The sequence below is a fragment of the Loxodonta africana genome, chromosome 21 (genome assembly GCF_030014295.1).
Source record: "Loxodonta africana isolate mLoxAfr1 chromosome 21, mLoxAfr1.hap2, whole genome shotgun sequence".
In the NCBI taxonomy this organism is placed as follows: Eukaryota; Metazoa; Chordata; class Mammalia; order Proboscidea; family Elephantidae; genus Loxodonta; species Loxodonta africana.
The window spans coordinates 72301823-72322546 of NC_087362.1; the positions used below are offsets into that span (position 1 = coordinate 72301823).

Here is a 20724-nt window from a genome sequence, read left to right on the forward strand (position 1 = left end):
GCTGTATTTCACTTAATTTTCCTAAGTCAGCACAAAGTAATGTGACTCTTCTCTCAACAGAAGTCATCAGTAGTGCATTAAAAAGGACCACAAATTCTTTGTCGTTCCTCCATCAACAGGTAGTCTATGTCTCTCTCTACTTCCTGAATGTGGACTAGCTTTGAGAGTCCCTGTGGCTTGGAGCCCTGGTGGCACAGTGGTTAAGAGCTTGGCTGCTAACCAAGAGGATGGCAGTTCAGATCCACCAGCCGCTCCCTGGAAACCCTATGGGGCAGTTCTACTCTGTCCTATAGTGTTGCTACGAGTTGGAATCAACTCAATGACAATGGGTTGGGGTTTTTTGGTTTAGCACCGGGGAAAAGGGTTTTGGGTTTGGTTTTGCTGGCAAACAGAATGTGGCCCTGCAGCGTCCATTCTTGCTGCACCATGTAAAGGAAGCAGGATAAAAGATCCAGCCAACAGCCAGGAGCCTCCACCAGACTTGTGGGTGAAGCCATTTTGGACAACCCAGCTGTTCCAGTTACCAGGTAAGACTAGCAGAACCACTACACAGGTGAGCTCAGCCCAGTGAGAGGCGCACTGGCAGAATCATGCTCAAGTAAATGAATGGTTGTTGTTTTAAGTCACTAAATTCTGGGGTAGTTTTACTAAGCAGCAATAAATAACAAATTTATCATCTTAGCATGGATATATCTTGAGTTACAGAAGCCATATTCTCAACGATGTGGCCATTATACATTGAAAAATTAGTACCAAATCTTAATGAAAGGTTACCTTAAAAATGAGACATGTGACACACAAGGAAATTTATGAGAGTGAAGAAAGGATAACAATTAATGATGGAGAACAATCTCCAAGTTGCAGTATTAATGAAAAAGCAAGGATAAGAACCATGTATATAGTCTGACTCCAATTTTGTCAAAACAGTGGGAGCAGAATACATGTATAAACATGGGGATACATACACACACCTACACACACACACTAAAGGATTTACAAGAAACTGATAAAAATGGTTGCCTCCAGCGAAGAGAGCTGAGAGCTGGGGAGCAGGAGGGAAACTACACACCCTCTACATCCCTTTGCACCTCAAATTTTGACCACGTGAATGTATTACCTAATTAAAAGTTTTTCAATTTAATTAAAATTTTAAGTTAATGTAGTCTTTTATACCTTAAGGATAGATACTGAAATATTTCCAAATGAAATGATATGTTTTAGAGTTTTTTGTAGAGTCACTTCAAAATAATGAGGGTGGGAGTAGGCGATACGAAACGATGTTTAGATCGAACGGTAGGTAAAACCGTAAGCTGGCAATGATTTAAACAGTGTAGGTAAAACCGTTAAGTCAGCAATGACTGAAACCGAGTGATGGGGACATGCAGGTCCATTGTACTACTTTGTTGCCTTTTGTTTGTAATTCTTCATAATAAAAAGTTATTTTAAACCATTAATATAAACCTTTAACAATCCTGCTCAGAAAGCCATCTCTCCATCACAGTAAGAGAAGATAACTGGCATGAATACATAATATTCACAAATATTTACGAAGCTTAGGGATTTTTTTTTTCTTTTTATTCATTACCTGACTTTCAAAACTTTTTAAAAACTTAAGCCAAAACCCCAAACCCAGTGTTGTCGAGTCAATTCTGACTCACAGCAACCCTACAGGCAGAGTAGAACTGCCCGTAGGGTTTCCAAGACTGTAAATCTTCTAGGGAAGCTGACTGCCACACCTTTTTCCTGAAGAGCAGCTGGTAGGTTCAAACGGCTGATCTTTCAGTTAGCAGCCAAGCACTTTAACCACTGTACCACCAGGGCTCCTTAAAAACTTAAGAGCTACTATTAATACTGATGGAGTGCCAGGCTAGGTGTTCTAGAGGCATCATCTCATTTGATCTTCACTACGACCCCGTAAATTGAGCAGTATCATCACTTTAAAAAAAAAACCACTGTTGCTGCATTGATTCCGACTCCTTTACAAGGAGAAAATGGAGGATCCTAGTAATTTTCCCAAGGTTACAAAGTTAGTAAATGGCAGGACTGAAATGCAGGTCTGTGACTGCAAATTCCACACTCTTTAGGGAAGAATTTAAAATGTAAAAAGATACAAATAATCTACAAACAGGATAATCAGCTCCAAGTGGGCCAAACAGTGAGAAGCACACCCACATTTCAATGAGAAAACAGTATGGGGATTTTCAAAATACCTTATTTCCCAACTTAAGTAAAAAGGATTTTAAGCAAAAGAAAAAAAAAGGGGGGGGTCTCTTAAAAAAAAATTTAAGATTCTCACTAAATTGGAAATCACTGCATCTATTAACTCTAAAACAAGATTTCATTTTTCGCTGCCATTAGCTAAAGAAATACACTAAATGTCTTAATTCAACAAAATTCTAGGATTCTAATTCACTTCCTGGAAGAGCTTTTTCTCTAGCATATCACATTGTCTCCGATCATTTTTACTATTTTCTCACAAAAATTTTTAATTCCTCTTCCACATATACAAAAAATTTTTTTAATTATTTGTGAAGCCTAGAATACACACTACATGTCCCTTAACTAGAAGAATGCTTTACAATTATGCAAACAAGCATAAATGTTGCATGCATAAAAACGCATTTCTTAAAAGCACATATTTTGCTCTTCCTTATTAAGAATTTCCGATTGCTACACACCCGTAAGCCGGGGAGCTGTGCTACCGGATTGCACTGTAGCCTAGGACAATCGCCAAGGGTTAGAGAAATAAAGGCAACAGGCTTCTAAACGCAGGGAGTGAGAAGCCCTTAAAAATGGCTCCAGCCTCTCAACTCCCTCTGCACTTGCTCACATCTCTGCAAAAGCACAAAATTATTGTCATTTCTCTGCTTATGTGTCTGATGAAGAACTCCTCATGGCAGGGTCTTTCAATCCCCAACAGCCAGCACGGCACTGACATATGGTAGTAACTCAAGTATCCTTTGTGGAATTAAGGGAATGTAAAAATATCATGAGTGCCATAATGCTCCCAAGTAGAAATTTCCTGGTTCCCAAAGGAACGGAGGCACTTTGCCTCAATTTTTAAGTATAATAAATTGGGGAGTTCACTGGCCACTTAGATTCTAGCAATATCACGATAACGTATATGGATTCTCATTAAGAAACAAACACAGAAGTCTGTTTCCTGAGTCATATCAGAAATGATTCAGAAGAAAGCGAAATTTTAACTGGAAATAAAAAATAAGTTTTAATGTATAGATATGTATATGTAAATATCTAAGCTTCTGTAGATGGGGGCTTTGGAACACTGGAAAGTGGGGTTGAAGGTCATATGAACCTGTTCTGAAGCAGATACTGTATTTCTGTCTGTCATCACTCACCAGACCTGTGTACATGATAGTATTTATAAACTAAAATAGCCATGCATGTGGTCTTCATTTATCAAGCTTTTATCAAGAGTCTAGTATGTGCCAAACACAGTGGGAAGTGCTATGGATAAAAGGATAAAACCAGGCACCTTATCTTTAAAGAACTCAATCTAGTAGGAAAAGAATTTTACAGAAATTTGAAGTTATTCACACATTTGTGCAAGCTAATATGTTTCTGAGTAAAGCCAACATTTCCTAAATTCTTGAACCCCTCACCAAAAACAATAGATAGAAGCCCATGTTGATTTAAAAAAAAAAAAGTTCCCCCTGGGAATTATTTGTACAATGGGCTGTTTTGGTCAAATTTGGCAGAATACAACATGGTTAATTCTTTGGCCAAGGACTAGCATTTCAAGCTTCACCCTGGACTGAATGTATCATGAAAGGCAAATGGTCAAGTGTGGAAATGCCAACAGGCATACCCCACCAGTGCATGCAACTCCAACATTGCACTTATTGAAAATTAATGAAGTCCCTGGATTTTTATTTATAAAGTCGGTATTACTAGTTTTAGATTATTTCCTGCAAGCCAACAGTCAGAATTTCATATGATGATGTGTACAGATTGCATCGATTTTCACTCTTATCCGCTGCTTGCAGCCTATGTGCATTTAAACCAAAAAACATTTGATATACACTAAATATAAATTATTTCCTTGACGATCTCTCAGGCATGAAGAAAAAGCCTCTTAAAATAAATTTAAAATATTATATGCTTGATGGTGTATAACCAAAGGTTTAATCTCACCAGTGAAGGGGCAGTTACCACGACTTCGCAATAACCCTGCAGACAATAATGAAGACAGCTCCTGTTGTTCTCTCAGTGAAATCTCAGTAAACACAGCGTGGATATATTACAATTTTGGTATCTGTAAGATCAACAGCTATACCCCATGACAACTCATAATATAAGATTTTATTCACCATTAAATTGACCATTTTCCTCAGAAGCCATAGGACAGGGTATTATTTACCAAGCACTGTCCTGTTAACTGTAGATTAGCACATTAAAATACCAATGCTTCCTCCCTCCCTAAAAAGTGTGGCCCATAAAGCAAGTTCTGAAATGTAAGCCATTAATTAGATTGCCAAACTTTGGGAAAATCTATCTGTGCCATATTTCCATCATTATTTTAAAACAACTGATCTCAATTATTTTTCTATCATGAATATAAGAAATATTCCCAAAATAGAGTTCTTTATGATTAGTCAGTTTCGAAAATCTTCAGGATCACAATGTATTAATCTTATCAAATTTTTTCAAAAGAAAAAAGAAGGTAATTACAATGCAAACAAATGGTGACAGTGAACTTCAGGAAATCAAGGAACATGTAATTCAGAAAAGGGTGAAAGACAATATAAATTAGCATCAAAAGCATTCAAAATGGAAATCAGAAGAATTCCATTAAGGGTTACCAAAAACCAGGCAAACTTTATTTAAATACAAGTAGATGACCCCACCAGTATTTCAGAAATGTAATAAAACCATCTTTCACTCACCAATGCTGGATTTTCTCCTGGCATTTAGTGACCACCTGTCATGAAAACAGATAACTACTCATGAAAAAACAGCTTCGCACAGAGCTACAAAATCAGTGTATCAGAAAACTACAACAGTGGCTTTACAGATTTAATAGCATCTCAGTATACATTTTTATTTGTCAAATGCACAGAGATGTAAACGTTAGTTTTTAAGCAGCACACTTTATCATAACGCCCTAATGCAAGCTGATAACTGCAGAACAAATTACAGCTTTCCGATTCACACTTTAGTACAAAACCCGCTTCATAACTATTAGGTGACATATGATAGAAGATAACTAGTATTTTGTACAATCTACAGACCTGTTTTCAATGTTACATATTTTTTCAAATACGCAAATGGCAAATGTTATAAATAACAAGAAACCAATGTAACATCCACGTTTCATCAGTTAAAAAAGAAAATGACAGCAGTGAAAATATTTTATTTTGTCCGTATATCTCCAAATGTTTCCACCTGTAATTTTTATTCTGACGCATTAAAAATGAGTTCAGTAATATTTTTCTACTACATTTTCAAGAAGAAATACTCGGGATAAAGAGATGCTCTGAACAGCCCATTTGTCCCCCAGTGAATTAGGATAAAATTTTAAGCACTTCACAGCCAGCTTTAACTATGTTTATAATATTAAAAGGATAAAATTAAGCATAAAAGTTACTTGCTTTTCTTAAAGATATTTCAGAAGATTCTCAAAACGCTCAGAAAACAATTAAGAGCGCTAACACTTATAAGGAAAAAAAAGAGCTCTTGAATGGCAGTTTTTTTAAAACAACACGTTTTCAAAGATTGCTAATCATCTGTGCTAGAACCGTCCATCGATAAAAATTTTAAACAATAACCTCAAACACTGGAGCACCATTTTAGAGATAGAGAAACTAAGGAAAAAAAGCCAAAATGTTTAATAAAAGGCCACGCGAAAAAGGCAGCAGTATTTTCTGGTGTGGAACACATTGCTCTGGAGACAAACAGCAATACTGTTTCTCGTGTATGCTCAGGGTTTTGTGACCCAAAAGTCACACAAAAAAATTTTTAGGCCTGTCACTGAATTCCTCTATTATAACACTTAATTCCTGAGATAAATGTGCTCCTTGAGGACATTTTCAATACTAAGGCAGCAACTCTGTACCAAAATACATGCTGTAATCAGACACCCAAACACACCACACATTAACTCTGCATAAAAAGTCCGTTTTAGAATGAAGATCTCTTGGTGAGTATCAATCACAGAGCCACACTTAATAACAGTGGTAAAATATAACAGAGTACTGACTTTACATCTGCAAGAGCCAGGCTAAAACCACATCAGTCCATCTCACTGTTTCTGATTTGACAGTGATTATAAAATAGACAAACAGAATTAAATGTAAATTGAAAAAGAAAAAAAAAATCTCCATGAAATCCTTTTTACAAAGTTCCTATTTAACGACCACATTAAAAGATGAGACCCAAAAAACGGTCAGGATGCCTTCCAATCCCAACGCCTGTGTTTCCAAGCATGAAGTGAGCCCAAAGCACAAAAAGCAAAGCCCTGCAAACTGTAAGAGCAGAATGTTCATTAACCTCAACGTGATAATCCTTTCGTGGCTGCATATTAACTAGTTACATATTCATAATCATTTACATTATTTAAAGGACCTTCAATGAAATTTTCCAGGCTATATCCATTAGCGACAGTGTTAAAGGTTACAGAAGATAGTCTACTTAATGTTTCCAGGAAGCCTTTTTCATTAGTAAATATGTAAATTTGGCACATATTCTTTTTATGTTTAAAAAACAAGTCACTGGTAGATGGCATGTTTTCTCGCCATTACCACCCCCCCCCCCCACACACATACAGATCCTGCCTTGTTCTGGCCATCCTTCTGCCATTGTCCCCCAGAAACACTAATTTTAATTTTCTTTCCTAAAATAGTCTTCCTAGGAACAGATATTCAAGGATACAACAATAACAACAAAAATCCTTTTCATCATTTATAAAAAAAAATACTCACTACCAAATTTTGCCTCACATTTAAAGTCTTTATTCACTACAAATACTGTGTTTAGTGATATTTCAGAAACCAAAGAAATAAAGTTAAAAGAGGTAGGCATGAAAACACATGAAATAGCTGTCTGATGGTATGCCTTCTGCTATATTTGTTTCCATGATGTATGGCCCACCTACTTTCAAAAAGATTTGAACTCAAGCAATTGTATTTATATTCTGAGGTATCTTTTTTATTTTTCTTCTCTTTTACAAAAAGAGTTACTCAAAAAAAAAAAAAAAAAAGTAAATTTCCTTAACCACCAAGGAAAATTTAGAAGAGAAAATCATAAGATTAAAAGTTGAATTTACCTGGGTTTAAAAAGAAACCTTGTTTTTCTGTCAAGTTAAACAACTCCAAATAATCTTGTATCTTCTGAAAAGAGACTCAGGTTAATCCCTTTAAGTGTTAAATAAATTTTTAAAAAAGGTAGGGGGCCTGCTTCTACAGGCAACTCGGGAAAAACAAAGCATAAAAACCACAAAAGCTTTTTAAAGTAAGAGCACTATCTACTACCAATACTAGTTTTGTTTTTTTTTTAAGTTAAGCCTGCCAAGACATGCAAATGTGTTTATAACCTATTATTGCTCCTGAAGAAAAAAAAATCTTATTTTATTACTTTTATAGAAAGAATTGGTTAGTAGGCTTTAACTATTAAAATAATTTACATAGTAAATTCTTTAATGTAGTATGACTGCACTTACAGACAGGAATTAATAAAATATGTACTTATGTGGTAGTACAGCAACAAGTCCATAGTGAAGAAAAAGGGCCATCAGCTGATTTAAAACTTTTTAGAATACAATCTTTAAAAGTCTTTACCGAGATGAGAACCCACTAGTTGCAAAATCACATGGTACACTCTCTTTACAGCTCAAACCTGTCCCACCCTAGAGCAATAATAACAGGGGTATAAGCTAAGTGATTCATATGATGAAAATCAAGCTGCAAACAGCTCATTAGGGTAGGTTTTAACCCTAAACTTTTTAAAGGAGAGGAAACCTGTGTTCATAGATCAAGTAACTTGTGCAATATTACACAAGAACTGGTAAGAGATGAAAGAAATCAGTTTTAAAACCAGGTCCATCTAATCCAAAACCCATACTCACTGTACTGGACTGCTTCCAACCACCACGCAACTTATTGGGTAACAGAAGCAAAGCAGTTATTTACATCTGCTGCCTTTCTTTCTTAGAAAAACACTTCCTGCTGCTACTTCTCCTCTTCCTCCTCAAATCCACAGTCACACACAAACAAGACTTTGCCAATAATATCAGTAAAAGTAAATAAGCTTAAATTCACACCAAGGAATAAATCTAACTAGGGACATGAAGGCCTTATACAATGAAAACTATAAAACATTACTGGAAGTGATTAAAGAAGGCAAAAATAAATGGAAAGATGTTCCACACTCATGGATTTGAAGACTTAATACTGTTAAGATGTCAATACCACCCAAAGTGATCTATATATTCAACACAGTCCCAGTCAGAATTCCAACAACCTTCTTTACAGTAATAGAAAAAACAACCCCCAACTTTATACAGAATGGCAACAGGGCCCGAACAGCTAAACCAATGTTGAAAGAGAAGAACAAAGGGGGAGGACTCACTTCCTGATTTTAAAACTTACTATACAGTTACATGAATCAGTCTGCTACCGTTGTTAACGGACACACAGACCAACGGAATGAAACTGAAAGTCCAGAAATAAACCCACACATCTATAGTCAACTGGTTTTTGACAAGGGTGCTAAGTCCATTCAATGGGGAAAGAAGAGTGTCTTCAATAAACGGTGCTGGGAAAATTGGGTTTCCACATGAATCAGGATCCATGCCTCACACCATACACAAAAACAAATTCAAAATGGATTAAGGACCTGAATGTGCAAACTATAACCATAAAATTCCTAGAAGAACAAGCAGGGGCAATGCTGTCAGGCCAAGGTTTTAACAATGGATTACCTAATATAATAATGAAAGCACAAACAGCAAAAGACAAAATAAATAAATGGGACCTCATAAAAATTAAAAACTTTTCTTAATCAAGACTTTACAAAAAAAGTGAAAAGACAAGCTACCAACTGGGAAAATATCTTCAAAAACTATATATTCAACAAGAATCTATACAAAATATATACAAAACTTCGACAACAATAAAAGGATAAATAACCCAATCATAAAACAGGCAAAGGACTTGGACAGACATTTCACCAAAGAGGACAAACAGCCACCAAACACATGTAAAGATCCTCAGCATCACTGGCCATCAGAGATGCAAATCAAAACCACAATGAGACACCATCTCACTCCCACTAGGACGGCTAAGATAAAAATACATAAATAAAACTGAAAACAACAAACGTGGGCAAGGATCTGAGGAAACAGGAACCCCTACCACCTATTGCTGGTGCGAATGCCAAATGGTACAGCCACTGTGGAAAACAGTCTGGCAGTTCCTCAAAAAGCTGAATTGGCAAAAGTTGTGTGAGTGGCACATTTACAACAATGACCAAAAAAAAAAAAAAAAGAGTAGCTGCTAAGGCTGCTTTTGTAAAACCTCATGGGATCTGGATTCTTGGTTTGGAGGTTTACAGTCACGGTTTCATGAGATATTCCAGTTAACCGGCTGAATAACAAGTTTAGTGCTTCTGTTCTACCTCCTACTTCACTGCACAGTGCCTGGGGTCTTAAAAACTTACAAGCACCCATCTAAGGCACAACAACTGGTCTCTATTCACCTGGGACAACAAAGGAAGGAGGGTCAGGCACAGAAGGACCATACGGAATGGACAGCTAATTGCCTCCACGAACAACTGCCTCCTTTGCCATGAGACCAGAAGAACTGCATGGTACCCAGTTACCATTACTGAACATTTTGATCAAAGATTCCACAGAAGAATCCTGATCAAAAGGGGGAAAATACAGACCAGAACTTCAAATCCTCATGGACTACAGACTCCTGGAGCCATGAAGGTTGGATGAACCCCTAAAAACACTGCCCTGAGATAATCTTTAAAACTTACACCAAAAACACTCCCCAAAGTCTTCTTAAAACCAAACAATAATTTAGCTTAACAAGTAGAAAATGTCTGCCTTGAGCATTATGCTCTTTTCAGAACTATCTATTTCAGTATCAAATTGACAATAGCAACTTGAAAGATTAGACAGAAACCTTAGAGGGCAGTGAGTTTATGTTAATGGAGGAGGAACAACTCAGAAAAGGAGGGTGAGAATGGCTGCACAACTCAAAGAGTGTAATCGATATCACTGAAGGAGGCATGTAGAAACTGTAAAAAAAAAAAAAAAAATTCACCAATTCACTAACATAAATTCTTATTTCTTACAATGCCTCATACAGCTCCTGGCCCTTTCAGGTCAAGTGACTAAGTATATACAACAGATTTCCCAAGCACCGTTTCCTAGTGTTTGTTTGGGAGGAGAGCTGGTGGCACAATGGTTAAAGTATTTGTCTGCTGACCAGAAGGTTGGCAGTTCAAATCCACCAGCCACTCCTTGGAAACCCTATGGGGCAGGTCTACTCTGTCCTACAGGGTTGCTATGAGTTGGAATCCACGAAAGCAGTGGGAATTTGTTTGGGGGAGGAGAGCTGGCCCCATAATTACTATCACATCTTATCATATTTTAAGACACTTAAAACACCTAATCAAGTTAGATACTCAGGTAACAACAAAGGACAGCTCACCAAACAACCCACTTTTCTTTACGTCAGTGTCCAGCTGACATACATATTCTGTTACAAACTGTTTACTTGATAAATTCAGGGCCAACAAACTATACAGAAAATGGCATTCATGATCACTTTGCTGTTTTTCCTCGGAAGACGCGTTCGAAAAATCATTTTATAAAAGAATGATACTCTGACTCAGAATGCAGTAAGAGCATCAGTACTTATTTATTTCTATTTGTGCCATTTAATTTTGGTAACAGACCACAAGAGGGCATCAACCTACGGGTTTTCCATGTTAAATACAGATCCTCATTAAAAGCAGGCTGGGAAAGAAAACCTAAAGGGTAACAGTTTGCTTATATCCTAAATGATACTTCTCCCAAAGTGCTTCACTTCCCTACTAAAACTCTTCTCACTGTATTTCAATTTCAGATTCTTCCTGTATGGCTTAACGTAAAAAAAAAAAAAAAGTTTGGGAATCGTACTAATCAGAGCTGGCTGGATTTATATGGCTTGCTTCTCTTGCAAGACTATTTTCAAGACTGATCTTCTACATTTTGGATTTTAAAACTGCTGACTCGAAGCGGAAAAAAGAGTGGGGGTTGAAATCCATGTGCTGTTAGCTGACAGTTACTGAAAAGGCTGAGAAACATTTATTGGTGGACACACGGTCAATTACTTACACAGATGTGTATATGTCATTTATATATATTATTATAAATGCTGATGTCAGACGGATCCTGGTTGAAAGCAGAGAATACCAGAAAGATGTTTACCTGTGTGTTACTGACTACGCAAAGGCATTCGACTGTGTGGATCACAACAAATTATGGATAACATTACGAAGAACAGGAATTCCAGAACACTTAATTGTGCTCATAAGGAACCTGTACACAGATCAAGAGGCAGTCATTTAAACAGAACAAGGGGATATTGTGTGGTTTAAGTCAGGAAAGGTATGCGTCAGGGTTATATCCTTTCACCACACCTATTCAATCTGTATGCTGAGCAAATAATCCAAGAAGCTGGACTCTGTGAAGAAGAACGGGGCATCAGAATTGGAGAAAAATGCATTAACAACTGGCGTTGCGCAGATGACACAACTTTGCTTGCTTAAAGTGAAGAGGACCTGAAGCACTTATCGATGAAGATCAAAGACCATGCCCTTCACTATGGATTATACCTCAACATAAAGAAAACACAAATCCCCATAACTGGAACAATAAGCAAAATCATGATGAACGGAGAAAAGACTGAGATTGTCAAGGATTTCATTTTATTTGGATTCACAATCAACAGCCATGGAAGCAGCCGTCAAGAAATCAGAAGACACATTGGGTTGGGCAGTATGCTGCAAAAGACATATTCAAAGTGTAGAAAAGCAAAAATGTCACCCTGAAGACTAAGGTGTGCCTGGCCCAAGCCATGGTGTTTTCAATCACCTCATACATAGGTGAAAGCTGGACAGTGAATAAGGAAGACCGAAGAAGAACTGACGCCTTTGAGTTGTGGTGTTGGCGAAGAACACTGAATATACCATGGACTGCCAGAAGAACGAACTAACCTGTCTTGGAAGAAGTACAACCATAATCGGTCTTAGAAGCAAGGATGGCGAGACTGCGTCTCACATACTGTCGGACATGTTTTCAGGAGGGATCAGTCCGTGGAGACAGACATCATGCTCGGTAAAGTACTGGGTCATCGAAAAAGGGGAAGACCCTCAATGAGACGGACTGACACAGTGGCTGCAACAACGGAATCAAGCATAACGATGATCATGAGGCTGGCGCAGGACCGGGCAGTGTCTCATTCTGTTGTACATACCATCACTTTGAGTTGGAATCGACTCTACGGCACCTAACGACAACATGTCATTACGAAATTATATAAAAAGCATACTTCAACAAAATTAGTAAAAATAAATCGTTTTAAAAAACGCTTTTGCAAAGAAGAAACTGACTACATTACTACAGCTTCCTAAAATTAAAAAAAAAAACAGTGTAATAAAGTATGATAAACTGAGTATTACCACATAAAAACTACCACAAAAGAAAACCATTTCAATTATAACAAGTTTACTTTCTAAACATGCTGATAAGCTGTTAGGAAAAGCTAACTTTAGGTATGTGGAGCCCCTTCTTAAAACACTGAAAGTGTTATTATTCCAAAAACTGGCTAAATGGGATCGAAATGATAATCCAAATCCTTACTGTTCAGTTTAGCCCGCATTTCTCCTACATAGGCTTCTGGAATCCATGGATAATGCATTTTCTCAGTATTCAAACCTGGTCTCTCTTTATACAAATACTGGACTGTATCTAACATGCCTCAGTATGGTACATCTCATTCCTTTGTTGGTTTTGCCTACAAATTAGGGCTCTTTTCTCTTTCAGTATTCATTATTCACAATCCTAAGTATTTTAATAAGTATACAGATTTCTCCTATTGGAAATATTTAAGATCGATAACATACACATCCTGCTGTATTTCTAAGAATGAAGACTGGTGTGTTTGGAGGGTTTTGTTTCTGGGATTATTTGAATTAGGTACCCAGTAGACTCTAAATTCACTGTACTGGCTGAAAGCTCCATCAGGCCTGGGGGGTCAGATCTATTTTCTTTGCCAAGGTATTCACCTCCTTACACAGTAAGCACCCAAGTCCTTTGAAAGAAATATATGTCTACAAATCACTAAATTAAAACCCTTGGGAACAGATGTATTTCTCAAATTAGAACTTTACATATTTTAGTAAGGTAATACAATGCACATGTCATATATTACAGGACACCCCCAATATAACACCGCCCTATATCACAGTAACATTTGCAATGAAACATAAGAATCCAAAGCAAGTAGGGTAGTTCATTCTAGTCGGTTTTGCCAACAAATGAACATGCCACAACTCAGGAACTGTTTTCAGAGCTTTTTAGACTTCTGAATTGCAGATAAAGGTCTATGACTTACATTTCTGAATCTGAAACAGTCTATACTGCACCTAGCACACCCCCTGTTCTACCAGGTAGCAGTCATTTCCTCTCCACTGCCATCCCTACCTCCTAGAAACCCTGCCTTCCTTCCATCACCAATAAGGAGAGGACCCATCTCTACATCTGTCGCCACAGTGAACAGGAGGGTAGGTAACTGACGCCAGGTCAACCAAATTCACGCTGGACGAAGTGAGAGTGAGGTGGACCTGAATGGGAGCTCCACGAGCTCACAAAGCGTCTCCAAAAGCTGGTCTATGAAGTGAGGCTAACAACATAAATGTACAAGAAAACAAAAAAGACCCAAACTACAAAAAAAACCCTGCCCTTGAGTTCCCCGATTCCTTGTAGTACATTCTTTCAGAACCTTCTTCCCAGGATTTCTATAGGTTATAACTGCATCAGAAAACTTTACAGAAACAAACTTGCCACACGGCTTAGGAAGATACACACTTGGGATGGTCTCAAAAGAAAGAAACAATTCACAAAAGAGGAAATACAAACAGTAAGCAGAAAAATGGGGGGTGGGGGTGGAAATAGCCTTACTGGTGGGGGGGTCAAAGTAGGCAACTTTTAAGACATTGTTCTACACTAACCAAAGAAGTAAATTTTTATTTTAGAGAAACACCACACAGGTCAGTGAGACTGTAGTGAAATTAATGCCAAATCAATGCAAGGAGCTACATAACTTCAAAACTGTCGAGGCTCTACCTCCAAGTAGGATAAAAAGCTTGTGACAAACCAATAATCCCTCTGAGAACTAGAAAAGCCAGATTAAATACAAAAACCATCTCTTTAAAGGCATCCGAGAGTTACCAAAGCAATAAGGACATGAGGGACTAAGATTCAGAGAGGGGAGAACTGTGGGGAAGGGAGCTGACGATCTGAAGCTGCTTTTTCTCTGGGGAGCAGTTGGCAATTCTGGGCACAGGCAGGAGGCTGAGGACTAAGGTTGGCCCTGAGCAGAGAGCCACGGCTAGGAGACAGAAACAAGTGGAACCTCGGGCAGTCTGACAAGGCTATAGTGACAAAATGAGAGACATGAGAAGTCTTAAAACATATGGCTGCTTTTCGCCTCATGACATTTGTCAAATTCTGAATCTGTATATGATAGAAGGCCAAAAAGCTAAGAGGAAACTTCTGAAAAGTAGAGCAGAGTTGTTCCATACTTTCAGGGGACTGATAACACAAAAATCAGAACTTAGAAGCCTCTAGGGAGAGAAGGCCTGGTGACCAATCCAGGCTCTGAGATGAAAGGAACCAGGGTAGAGGTGCCTCGCTCAAAGAACCCAGCCTTGATCTGATTAACTACCTGACTGGATTGAGGGGACCAATCCTCACTCTACCTTTCTAGCAGAAGAAAGGATGAGCTTTTTCCAGAGGAAGATATCATCTTGTGGAGCATCTACAATGCTTTAACATACTACTCCAGCATTTAGTCAAAAATTTCTAGGATCCCTAGAAACAAGGCCATACAACCAGACAATCAAGAGGAAAGAAAAAACCAAATGAACACACAGACTTAAAACTCACAGGCCATCTAGATACTGGAGCTAACAAACTAGGATATTAAAATAACAACGATTAATATAGTCAAGAAAATAGAAGCGAAAATAAAAGAAATATATGAAAAGATGGTAAATTTCACTACAGAACTGAGATGTATTTAAATGAAAATGCTACAACTAAATAATTAAAATCAACTCAATAAATGGGATTTATAGGAACTTAAACACAACAGAATATCTACAAGAAGCCTACAACAAACATCATTTGTAATGGTGAAATACTGACAGCTGTCCCCTGGTACAGAGAATAAGACAAGGAAGCCCACTATTACTATTTTTTCAACACTACACTCAAGGTCCCAACCCATGTAACAAGGCAAGGAAAAAAAATGAGAAGGGCTTAAGAGCTAGAAAGAGTAACACTCATTATTCACAGACAACATGACTGCATACATCTATACACAAAGAACTAGAATCAAAGTAAATTTAACAAAGTCAGCATACCAAAAAAATCAAATAAATTTCTACATACCAGCATAAAATAAACAGCAAATAAATTATAAAATAGCATCAAAGATAACAAATAGAAATAAATCTAAAACTCATTCAAGACATACACTAATATATAGAGAGACAAATGAGAGAAGAGCTAAATAAGTGAAGAGACAGACCATGTTCGTGGACTGAAAAGTTCAAATACTTTAGACATGTCAATTCTCCCTAAATTGACCTTTAGACGCAATTTGTATTCTAAGCAAAACCCCAGGGGGTTATTTTGTGAGTGTGGGAAAGCTGACTCTAAAACACGCATGAAAATGCAGGCTCAGGAAGAACGCTGAGAACTTACACCAATAGCCATCAAGATCTATTATAAAGCCATAATAATCAAGAAAGTGCAGTACTGGTGAAACCCAATGGAACAGAATAGGGAACAGAAACAGAGCTGCACATACAAACCCAGTAAGCCCAGCGCCGTCGAGTCGATTCCGACCCATAGCAACCCTACAGGACAGAGCAGAATTGCCCCGCACATACAAGGTCACATAACTTAAGAAACAGAAATATCAACATACATTAAACAAAACTCGGAGTGCAGGCAGTGCATCCCAACGGTAAGGGCAAAACTGAAACTGACCGGCCTTAACAAGTCTAAAACCAGCCCTCAGCTGGGCTACCTCTATCCCCGACCCTCTGACTGCTGAAGGACATTAACACTCTTTGAAGGAAGGCAACAACACCTACAGTCTCTACAGTTTCTCAGTACAATGTCTGTCACCCAATCAAAAATAAAAAGGCAAACTATAAAAATGGTAATAACTGATGAGAAACCAAGAGGAAAAACAAACAACAGAAACAGACCCTCATGTGATTTACATATTACATTTACGAAACATAGATTTTATGATTAATACATTCATGAAAATAAAGGGAAGGTTGATGATGTCAGTAGAGACCTGGAATCCATTTTAAACGTGAAAACAAATTCTAGAAATAAAAAACACAATAACTGAAATTAAGAATTCAGCAAATGGGTTTTGATACAGATTAGATACAGAAAAACAGAAATACAAGTAAATGGAAAATATACAAATTGGCACACAGAACAAAAAAAAGGGATGAAAAATGCAGATGAGTAAGATAAGAGAGGTGTGAGAAAAAGTGAAAATGTCTAACATATATGTACTCAGAGTATGAAAAGTAGAGGAGAGAAACAATGACAAAAAAAATTATTTAAACAATAAATGAGAATTTTCTAAACCTTACAAAGGACACCAAATTACAGATTCAAAAAACTCTACATAGTCAACGCAGGCTAAATTCAAAGAAAACCACATCTAGACACATCATACTCAAACTGCTGAAAACCCAAGATGAAGAGAAAAATGCAAACATGGCTAGAGGGAAGAAAAAAATATATATATATAAATACACATAATTTAAATATATATATATACACACACAAATTCTTCCCAGGAGAAACAGAAGATTGATGGCTGACTAAGAGAAACGAAGGAAGCCAAGAGATAATGGAATGGCATCTTTAAAATGTTGAAAAAGAAAAAAAAACCTTCTTGATTAAATATAAATGAAGATAGAATTTTTATGGCAATAATATTATGTCTTATGGGGGAAAAGACATGCACAGCAGCAAAATATATGAAAATTGCACAAATAAGGGAAGAGTGGTAAATTAAACTATCAAAATTATTTGAATAATTTCAGAAGTGGCAAAAGTACTAATCTGAGGCAGAGTGCTATGGTAAAATGAATTCCTTTAGGTGGGCTGTTGCCTTGGTTCTTTGGAAAAACTGTTTGAGAGATTTTTCCCCTAAACCCTGAGGAGTTTACCTTTGCCCTAGCTTTCTACCCCACAGAGTTTGTTACTTTTGTCCAAGTTTGTCCAAGTTGATTGGCATTTCCCTGGGGAAACTGTAAACAACTTCATGGTTTGATATTGTGTGTTGTTTGATGCTGTGTGTCGGTGACACACAATCTTAACCACCATAGATACTTTTTGTTTAGCCCTGGCCTATAGCCTACCCTGTGACTGGTTTATGTTACCACCTTGCAGACATTAGTCAATATACTTATGCAGATGAAGTGACTATAGCCTACTGTCTTAGTTATCTAGTGCTGCTATAACAGAAATACCACAAGTGGATGGCTTTAACAAAGAGAAGTTTATTTTCTCACAGTAAAGTAAGCTAAAAGTCCAAATTCAGGGTGTCAGCTCCAGGGAAAAGCTTTCTCTCTCCGTCAGCCTTCTCATTAATCTTGCCCTGGACTATGAGCTTCCTTGTGCAGGGACCCTGGGTCCAAAGGACAGGTTCTCCTCCCAGCACTACTTTCTTGGTGGTATGAGGTCTCCCTGTCTCTCTGCTCGCTTCTCTCTTTTATAGCCCAAGAGATTGCCTCAAGACACAATCCAATCTTGTACACTGAGGCCTGCCTCACTAACACAACTGCTACCCATCCTCCCTCATTAACATCATAGAGGCAGGATTTACAACATACAGGACTATCACACAATACCAGGAATCATGGCCCAGCCAAATTGATATACACATTTTTGGGAGGACATAATTCAATCCATGATACCTACTATGCAGATGAAGTGACTGTGGCCTATCGAGAGGGGATTGGTCAGTTTTGGCCCTGGTGGGAGGGCCAGGCCTTGAAATTGACCAGGAGTTTGCTTACTGCTGCAAAAAGTTAAAAAGGCAAACAGTCAAGAAGGCAGAAGAAGCAGAGAGAGAGGAGGTGGAAAAACCTCCTAAAAGAACTGTAACAAGGGTCAAGGGCTGTAACACAAAGGCAGCGAGAGGCCTGGAAGGGGCCCTGCGGCAGAGCCAGTGGTGACAGACCCGGAAAGGACCCTGAGGCAGAGCTGGTGATGACAGGCCTGGAAGGGGCCCTTCAGCAGAGTCGGTGGTGAGAGCAGGAACTGCTAGAAGGAACGCAGCTAAGAAAGCTAGACAAAACGGATATACCAGCTAAGAGCTGGGTCAGCCAGCAGTGGAGGGGATGGTGGCTGAAGGCAGAGACAGAGCCTATCCTGAGGGAGGCAAGAGGAAGTCTGTCCTGAGGGGGCAGAGAGGAGGTCTGTCTTGAGGGGACTAAGAAGAACTCTGTCCTGAGGGGGTTGAGAAGAGGCCTGCACGGCTGAGATAGCGCATGCACAGCAGAGAGAGGGCCTGCTTCCTTGCACAGCCTGGAGGAGCTGCGAGAGCTGTCCTGCACTGAAGAAGGGAGGGAAGTGCTCTCCTCTTCACGGGAGCCTTTCAGACTTTGTCTACATGCTTCCTGATCCTGACCCCAAGTTGTACTCTGTTATTTCCTTAATAAACTACTTAACTGTAAATACAGTCTATGAGTTATGTGTGGCCGCTGTAACAAATTATCAAACCCAGCATGGTAGTAGAGAGCGCCATGGGGAAGACGACTGGTGTCAGAATTGGTAAAAGAAAAAAAAAAAAAAAGGCTGCCGAGTGGAGGCATGCCTGGGCTCCACCTAATAGGAATCAGCTTTGGGCTGATCTTGATTTGCATTATTCCTTCTGAAGCCAGCCGGGTTCTGATGCTACTACCACCATTTTACAATGTAATAAGGAAAGACTGCATACAGCAACCTCTAGAGTAATAACTAAGAAGAAAACAAAAACTATACACCTGCTCCTCACTTTTCGACTATCTTGTTGCCCAAGGCTTCGCATTTACAACAACAGTCGAAAATCTACTGTCCGACTATTTTTCCCATTAATGACATACATCTAGCAGTAATGAACGTCAAGGTGCAAGGTGAGAGGAATGCTGGCTGTGATGGTTAAGGTTATATGTCAACTTGACTGGGCTATGATTCTCTGTGGCTTGACAGTCATGTAATGACGTAATGTGACAGTTATATAGTGATGTCTTTTGGCATTTGTGTAATGATGTAGTCATCCTCCATTTTGTGATGTGATGTGATCATCCTCCATTTTCGCATAATGCTGATTTTTGCATAATGACCTGGTCTTCGGAACCTAACCATGTCAATAAGTGTGAAGTGGGTGTATAACTCTAAAGCTAATAATAGATGAGTTTAAAACAGAACAGAAAATATTTTATTAATAACAAAAAAACAAAGGGATGAAAACAAACAGAATGCTTATGCAAGATGGTAGATTCAAACCCCAACTAAGTAATGGATAAGAAAATTTTAAAGACTTACAATAAATGGAAAGATATAACATGTTCACAGATTAAAAGACTGGCAAGATGTCAGTTCTCTCCAAATTGATCTGGAAATGCAATTCCAATCAAAATTCCCAGCATTTTTTCTTTGAAAATTGACAAGCTAATTATAAGATTTATTTGAAAATGCAAAGAACCTAGGATAGCCTAGGCAATTCTGAAGACGAACGACATTAGGAAAATGACATTATCATATATCAAGACTCATAATAAAGCTTCAGTAAGAATGTATCGTACTGGTACAAGTATAAACAAATGGAACAAAACATATTTCAGAAACAAACCCACACATCACCTGATTTATGATAAAGGCACCACTCACAATTCAGTGGAAGAAAAGTAGTTTTTTGTTTTTTAAATAAATGATGCTGAAATAACTAGATATCTGGATCCCCATTGACCCCATTGCCATCAAGTCGATTCTGACTCATAGTGACCCTAATAGGCCAGAGGAGAACTGCCCCATAGAGTTTCCAAGGAGCACCTGGTGGATTCAAACTGATGACCTTTTGGTTAGCAGACATAGCTCTTAACTACTACACCACCAGGGTTTTCAGATAATCTGGATGGGGAAAGAAAGAACCTTTAACTCTACATCATTCCATATACAAAAAGTAACCACAAAATGGATCATAGACCTAAAATCAAGGTTCTAAAAGAAAACAGAAAAATTTCTCCGTGAGTTTAAGATATGCAAAGATTTCTTCAAAGAGACACAAAAAGCACTAACTACAGAAGAAAAAAGATTGATAAATCAGACTTCGTTATAAGAATACTTGTTCATCTAAAAGGTCCCTAGATGGTTCAAACTGTTTAACTGCTAACCTAAGGGCT

At 38.1% G+C, this 20724-nt stretch overlaps 1 protein-coding gene across 3 annotated transcripts in view; it reads right to left on the reverse strand.

The window, feature by feature from the left end:
- Positions 1–20724, reverse strand: part of URI1 (URI1 prefoldin like chaperone) — a 109050-nt gene that overhangs the window by 71082 nt on the left and 17244 nt on the right. For 2 of the 3 annotated variants that reach the window (XM_010596124.2, XM_010596122.3), the window contains exon 2: positions 4908–4942. In XM_010596124.2, the coding sequence (XP_010594426.1) occupies positions 4908–4942 (35 nt within the window). Of the gene's footprint in view, positions 1–4907; positions 4943–7285; positions 19093–20724 lie in introns of those variants that run through there. The other variant, XM_064274110.1, reaches the window with a different exon arrangement.